Source organism: Syzygium oleosum, unplaced genomic scaffold (assembly GCF_021117445.2).
Source record: "Syzygium oleosum isolate NSW1041296 unplaced genomic scaffold, Sole_v2.1 Sole_v2.01, whole genome shotgun sequence".
Lineage (NCBI taxonomy): Eukaryota > Viridiplantae > Streptophyta > Magnoliopsida > Myrtales > Myrtaceae > Syzygium > Syzygium oleosum.
The window spans coordinates 19,609,645-19,617,526 of record NW_026607485.1 but is presented as its reverse complement, the minus strand read 5'-3'; the positions used below and the strand labels follow the sequence as shown (position 1 = coordinate 19,617,526).

Genomic DNA, 7,882 nt, shown 5'->3' with positions numbered 1-7,882 from the left:
CTCTGATTCGTAGGAGTAAAGTAATTGTTCCAATACTTTACTTGGGTTTCTAATCGACCCACAAAAAAATAGATTAGTGGCGACTCCTGATTGAAATGATTTGCATGTTAAGAACTTAAACCTTAAGACGCGAATTGGTAGGGCTTGGGAGGACCCGAGTTATGCTTAGACTTAATAATCCATTAGCCGAACCCCTACATGGTGCACCCCGCAGGAGGTTAGGTCGCAACAGGGAATAATTTTAAACTTTTACTTTTTGTATATTCTTGAAATTTGAGAGAAAAAAACGCGTTTTCTTACAAGAAATATAGTTTCATTTCTTTCGGACCATGTTTTGATTTTGGTCTGGTCCACGTGGAAAGAGTGAAAATAACAAATTAAACTTTTTTAACTATTTTCACTCATAAGATCTTTTCTTAATTCTTTTTTTTTTTGCCCGGGATGGCTTGACTGATTCTCATGACATGTATGATAAATTCGATTCATCTACTACCTTTGAACAAGGGAGACGATTTATATCACTTCAGTAACCTATGAGATTCACTGCAAAGTTGAACCAATGAAAGTCGCAACCTTGATTTACTCTAGGAGCAAACTCAAAAGGGCTTAAGGGTTCCGTCTGTACAGAAAATTGACGGCTACAGTCCGAATGTATAGACCTGATAAATGAGATTTGTTGGACCATGTGAACTCCAAATGGGACCTACATGATCAAATGGATTATATGCACGGGTCTAATGCACTATGTATGTACCAATTTTGTCATCAATACTTGGGTCATTAGGTGCTCAGTGCTAGTCATTAAGAACATCCTATGTCAATTGAATATTTTTTTTAATCTTGCATTCTTATGATAAAGATTTAGCAAAATGTCTTTTATCTTGCCTTACCACACGTGATTCTGCATCCATGTTAATTTTCGAAGGACCCCACCAACCACACAAATTTTCATTGAATAGAACTTAAAAATCTTAAGAACTAAATAGGCCTGAAATGTTCTTGATGGGCTGGGCAAGCTGTGAAATGATGATGAATAAGAGTGAGCTGGTTGAACGTGACCATGTGTAGTGTGCTTCGATAACATGAAAGTAGTTCTCAAAATAAAAACATTGTAGGAAAGATTTCATTCACATAGTTGACGTATAAGATAATTAGATTTCTGACCAAAAACAAAAATAATTAGATTGAATGCCAATAAAGAAAATGATGATTATATTGGATTATATTGGATTATTTCTAGAGCAGAGTGGCTTGTTGCTAGACGAGCTTATCGAAACTCAAAACCACAATGCCCAATAGGATGACATTGCTCAATAAAATCTTTGAGAGACCTAACTTTATACACTGCCTCCACTAAAATTTGAGGTAATAAAATGTAAACAAACTTATGAGTTTGACTCTGCAGGCTCTTATTTTTGTTGTTAGTGTTCATAGTTTTCGCCATAATCAGTGGCTTTCAAGCAAGCAATGGACTCTCCACCACTCGTTTATGTCTCTTCATTTAAGCAAAGACTGCACTCCTTTCCTACACAATTGTGGACAGAGATATTGAGTGGCTTGTTGATGTCTGTTAAAATGGCGAACCATACAAGCTCTCCCAGCAAATGCAAGACTTTGACCCACAGTCGCTCGCTCGCTTCATATCACCGAAAGCCGGTCAATTCGGGGTGATCCATCGGTCAGTTTCCATCTCCATGGTCATTATCCGAGGCCCTCTAGGACCACTGCAAATTTTTCCACCGACTGGCAAATAACTGGAGCAATAGATTAAGTCAAACCGTGTGGACCCTTCTTGTTCGGAAGATAGCAGTGGTACCCATCACAAGACTAAATTATTCCATTGGCTTTAGCAGAAAACAAGGAACCATCATAGAAGCTGCTTGACCCATGAGCGTTTGCCGTGTCCCGTAAGCCGTCGCGTATTCTCTGGTTCGTTATAAAGACCCTGATATAACATATTGATCTTGCAGTTTGGGTGATCCAATTCCGACCAAAGCCCGGATTTAGAATGCCGCGCGCCACTCCCCGTGCTCTTCCTTTGCGCGCTCGCTTGTTCTTGTTCTGCCTTGTCTGCTGTCCTTTCATTCCCTCTGTTGCTCCTCTGTCCTTCAATATAGACAGCTTCGACACGGATTTGAGCGACATATTGTACGAGGGAGTTGCGGAACTCGCCATCCAGGGAGTTGATCTCACCAAACTCTATCCTCGGCAACCCTACAAGGTGGGCCGGATTCAGTATGCCAAGCCCGTCCCCATATGGGATCCTGTCACGGGGCGCCAAGCCGACTTCTCAACCTATTTCTCGTTCACCATCGAGACTGACGGTTCTGCTCACTACAGCGATGGCCTGGCCTTTTTCCTCGCTCCTGTGGGGTTCCCAATCCCGCCCAACTCGGAGGGCGGATTCCTGGGATTGTTCAACGCTAGCACGGCGAAAGAGAGGCATCAGAACCGGATAGTCATGGTCGAGTTCGACACTTATGTGAACCGAGATTTCGATCCCCCCATGCATCACATAGGAATAAATATAAACTCGCTCTCATCGGTCGTTCATGACAGCTGGAATCCCGCAAATCACAGCGGGAAAGCGACTGATGTTCTCGTGACCTACAATTCTACGAGCAAGAACCTCAGTGTGTTCTGGTCGTTCGACGACAAAAAAACCTATACCCTGCTTTCTTACCTAATCGATCTCGCGAGTGTCCTTCCCAAATCAGCAGCAATCGGATTTTCAGCTTCTTTTGGCTTCCATGTAGAGAGACACAGCATCAATTCATGGAAGTTCACTTCGAATTTGGAGGTGAACTCGAAACCTCGCTGGCTAAGGATACCGGTCGTGGTTCCTGTGGCATGTTTTTTACTGGTGATCTTTGCAGGGTCTTGCTTTTTTTCGGTCAAGAGGGGCGAAAAATATGGTTTCCGTGCCCTCACCGACATCGCCCTCACCGACATCGATAAAGAGATTGGCGCATTGCCTGCGAAGTTCACTTATCAGGAGTTGCTCGTGGCGACCAACGGCTTCGCAGACGATAGAAAGCTCGGCCAAGGTGGGTCTGGCCAAGTCTATAAAGGGTTCTTGAGACATTCAGACCGCCTGGTCGCCGTCAAAAGGATCTTTGCGGAGTCCCGACACTCCGAGAAGGTCTTTGTCAACGAGGTGAAGATCATGAGCCGAACGATACACAGAAACCTGGTGCCGTTTGTTGGGTGGTGTCGAGAGGAAGGTGAGTTCTTGCTTGTCTACGATTACATGCCCAACGGCAGCCTCGATCACCACCTCTTCGGGGCCCGGAGAAGACTGCCGTGGGACGTGCGGTACAGCGTGGCGCTCGGCCTCGCGTCCGCCCTCAACTACCTCCACGAGGAGCTCGAGCAATGTGTGCTCCACCGCGACATAAAGGCAGCCAACGTGCTGCTCGACACCAACTTTACCACCAAGCTTGGCGACTTCGGAGTGGCCAAGCTCGTTGACCCCCGGTTCAGGACTCAGACGACAGACATGGTCGGGACTTGCGGGTATCTAGCGCCAGAGTACTTCATCGGAGGGAAGGCCACGAAGGAGTCCGACATGTTCAGCTTCGGTGTTGTGGCCCTGGAGATCGCGTGTGGCCGGAGGAGCTACGAGGACGGAGAGATCCAGGTCCCGCTGCACAAATGGGTCTGGCAACTCTACCTCGCCGGCAACATCCTAGGCGCGGCCGATGAAGCGATGTGCTCGGGGTTCCAGAGGGAGGAAGTGGAGTGCCTGATGATGGTGGGGCTGTGGTGTGTGCACCCAGACCCTGCGAGACGGCCGAGGACAGGGCAAGTGATCAGGTTCCTCCGGCTCGAGGACTCGGTCCCGGAGCTCCCACACAGCGCTTTCGACGGCCCAGTTTCGTATCGGCCATCGGCTTCGCAATTAGGAATGATGGAATCTCCATCTGCTCCTATTCCGGAATCTGTCTATTAAGTAAGACAAATCTGCCTCCTAAAGTCATGCAGCAACACATGTTGACTTAATCTGCACATACCACTTCATATACTTTGCTTCGGTTACAATCTCTTTTGCCTTGCCCAAATCGGAGGCTGGAGCTCGACTACATCACGGGGACTTAGTAGCACTCAATACACATTGCTTATATTCAAATGAACAAGGCACTGCGAAAAGAAAATTTCAGTTAACTCCGATGTCTTGTCTTGGTTGTAGTGAGGCTGCTTCGGAGGAGTGTAGGCTCTTTCCACCGGATAGTCGAAGAGACGATGTACCTGACAATGTTACTCGTTCATCATAGCTCCGCCACTGCTGCTGTTGGAGATAATTAGGGATTTCTCAAGGATAATTTTCTATGTTAGAGGTATTTGATAATTATCTCGATCCTATGTTATCTCTTTCAAGATCGCACGTACACCTCCCTTTGATTGTGCATATTTTGATCGATATATGTTTCCTTAGCCTATAAATAAACCGATATACTCTTCGTTACGAGATATCGAAATATACAGAAAAATTCTCAAATTCACATTGAGGAAATTCTCCAATTCATTTTTTTAACTACTGCTATGGCTGACATCTTGGCATTTTTATCCTGAAAATAAAACACTCCTCTTTTGAGTTTGCGCGATCTTAAAGGCTAAGATGCACCAAATTCACATGAACTCGAGGCACCCAAAAATATTTCTTACCGGCATTGAAGGCTCGCACATATGAGAGTGAGTATAAATGTGCGCTGGGTCCACATTGTACTTCAATGTTTTTTTTTTTTTATCACAAAGGCGCATGTGAATTAAAATTTCATTATAAAAGCCATGTAAGACAAACTGTTAGAATGTATCGCCGGAAGCACTTAAGTGATCGTTTTTCCTCCGATGTATCACTCAAGTGATCGTTTAAAAAAATTTGGCATTGAAATGAATACTGTAGAAAAATTATGGCACATTTCCTAATGTAAAAGTTACTCTAAATAGACCATTTTATGTAAGTTCCACGTGTCTTTTTTTTTTAATTTGTTTTCGCCAGGAATGGATTGTTCAGGACTCCTGAAGTATCCGATCGATTCCCATCACAAGCGCGATGAATTCGATTCATCACGCACCTTTAAACAAGTCAGTAACTTTCAAGGTACATTGTGAAGTTTAAACAATGAAAGTGTCAACCTTAATAGCGCAGGAGCAAACTCAAAAGGGCATATGGTACAGAACTTGTAGACCCAGTGCACGATATTTGTTGGATCATATGAACTCCAAATGGGACCTAAATGATCCTGCAGATTCCATGCATGGGGTCTAATGCATCGTGTGTCTGCAGCAATTGCCCCATCAATACTTGGGCCATCAGGTGTCTAGTGCTAGTCATTAAGGACATCCCGTGTCATTGCATAGTTTTCTTGATCTTGGATTCTTAAGATCAAGATTATGCAAAATGTTTTTACCCTTCCCTATCACGCAAGATTCTGCATCTGTTAATTTTCAAAGTATTACCAGCCACACATTTTCATTGAATGAAACTTAAATATCTCAACGACCAAATAGGCCTGTAATGTTCTTGATGGGGCTGGGCAAGCTGTGATTGACCTTGATGATCAATAAGAGTAAGATGATTGACCTTGACCATATCTCGTGGGCTACGATCACATGAAAGAAATTCTCAAAATACAACATTGTCGGAAAGATTTCATGCACATTTTTGACAAATAAGATAATTAGATTGCATGCCAATAAAAAAATGATGATTAGATTGGATTATTTCCGGAACGAATTGGCTCGTCGCAAGTCGAAGTTTTCGAAATTCAAAATCAAAATGCTCTAGAGGAGGATATTATTGGATAAGATCTTTGACAGACCCAACTGGATAAAGCGCCTCCATTAATATTTGAATTGAAAATATGGAAAAAAGAACTTATGAGTTTGACTCTGTAGCTCCTTTTGTCGTCAGTTTTCATAGTGTCCATATAATTAGTGGCTTGAAAGCAATGGACTCTCAACTGTCAACCGCTCTTTAAGTCTCTGCAAGTTGCAATTCATCTATCCAAAGCTTGCAATCCTTTCCTACACAAATTCTAGATAAACATTTTTTTTGGGGTCAGAATTTCTATATAGACATTGGGTGGTTGGTATGATAATGTCCGTAAAAAAGGTGAACCAAACAAGCTCCCCCCTCACTTTTGAAATATAAACATCCGACTTATTACAGTGTCACCTAAGGTAAAAACCATAACCCGGAGTGCTCTTCCTATTGTCCAAATCAGCACCCAGATCTATATTGACAACGTCTTATAAAGTCACATTATTTTTCATGAAATAAAGCTCCATACCTGAAGTACCTCTCGGGTATCTTATTAGCCACTTCACGGCTTTCCAATGCCTTATTCCTGGATTAGTCATATATTTGCTCACAAATCCCGTTGCATCACTTATGTCTGGTCTGGTATGCGCCATAGCATGCATCGAGTTGCTAACAGCTAATGCATAAGGCACTTCAGCTGTGTACTCCCGATCCTCATTGATTTCATGCACATAGTTGACGAATAAGATAATTAGATTGGATGCCAATAAAGAAAATGATGATTATAGATTATTTCCAGGGCACAATGGCTTATTGCTAGACGAGCTTATTGAGATTCAAAACCACAATGCCCAAAAGGATGACATTGCTCGATAAGCTCTTTGAGAGACCCAACTTCATATAATGCCTCCACTAATGAGGTAAAAAAATGTAAACAAACTTATGAGTTTGACTCTGCGGCTCTTAATTTTGTTGTTAGTCTTCATAGTTTTCACCATAATCAGTGGCTTTCAAGCAATGGACTCTCCACCACTCTTTAAGTCTCTTCATTTAACCAAAGCCTGCAGTCCTTTCCAACACAGTTGTGTACAGAGATATCGAGTGGTTTGATGATGTCTGTAAAAATGGCGAACCATACAAGCTCTCCCAGCAAATGCAAAACTTTGATCCGCAAGTCGCTTCCTCGCTCAGCTTCATATTGCCGAAAGCCGGTCAATTCGGGGCGATAGATCGGTTGGTTTCCATCTCCACGGTCATTGTCCGAGGCTCTCTAAAACACCCGCAAATTTTTCCACCATTTAGCAAATAACCGGAGCAACGGATTCTAAGTCAAACCGTGTTGACATATCTTGTTAGCAATGGTACCCCATCACAAGACTAATTTATTACGTCGACTTTAGCAGAAAACAAGGAACCATCATAGAAGCTGCTTGATCTATGATCGCTTGCCGTGTCCCGTAATTATACTCAGGTTGGTTTTGAAGCACCCTAATGCAACGTATTGATCTCACAGTTTGGATGATCCAATTCCAACCAAAGCCCATGTTCAGTATGCCGCGCGCCGCTCCCCGTTCTCTTTCTTTGCGCGCTCGCTTGATCTTGTTCTGCCTTGTCTGCTGTCCTTTCATTCCCTCTGTTGCTCCTCTGTCCTTCAATATAGACAGCTTCGACATGGATTTGAGCGACATATTGTACGAAGGAATCGCGGCGGCCACGTACAGATACGTCGATCTCACCACAGGCAATCCTCCGCATCGCTACCAGGTGGGCCGGATTAAGTATGCCAAGCCCGTCCACACATGGGATCCTCTCACGGGGGGCCGAGCGGACTTCTCAACCCGTTTCTCGTTCACCATCGACACTGACGGCTCTGCACAGTACAACGATGGCCTGGCCTTTTTCCTCGCTCCTGTCGGGACCCCGATCCCCCCCAACTCGGCCGGTGGATTCCTGGGATTGTTCAACGCTAGCACGGCTAATGAGGGGCCTCGGAACCGCATCGTCATGGTCGAGTTCGACACTTTTGTGAACCCGGAGTTCGATCCCCCCATGCATCACATAGGAATCAATAAGAACTGGCTCTCGTCCCTCGTTTCTAAGGCCTGGAATCATCAATGA

General features: G+C 44.0%; 2 protein-coding genes across 2 annotated transcripts; both read left to right on the top strand.

Moving 5' to 3' along the window:
• Positions 1-1,955: 1,955 nt before the first annotated feature.
• On the top strand, positions 1,956-4,468 carry LOC130134845 (L-type lectin-domain containing receptor kinase IX.1-like). The gene has a single exon (XM_056302589.1). It carries the CDS (start codon positions 2,009-2,011, stop codon positions 3,950-3,952), a length of 1,944 nt encoding a protein of 647 aa, XP_056158564.1. The 5' UTR covers positions 1,956-2,008; the 3' UTR covers positions 3,953-4,468.
• A 2,967-nt stretch (positions 4,469-7,435) lies between these two features.
• Positions 7,436-7,882, top strand: LOC130135467 (L-type lectin-domain containing receptor kinase IX.1-like). The gene has a single exon (XM_056304860.1). It carries the CDS (start codon positions 7,436-7,438, stop codon positions 7,880-7,882), a length of 447 nt encoding a protein of 148 aa, XP_056160835.1.

Coding starts and splice junctions, on each gene's coding strand:
- LOC130134845 (XM_056302589.1), top strand. CDS start 2,009: ATGCCGCGCGCCACTCCCCGTGCTCTTCCTTTGCGCGCTCGCTTGTTC.
- LOC130135467 (XM_056304860.1), top strand. CDS start 7,436: ATGGATTTGAGCGACATATTGTACGAAGGAATCGCGGCGGCCACGTAC.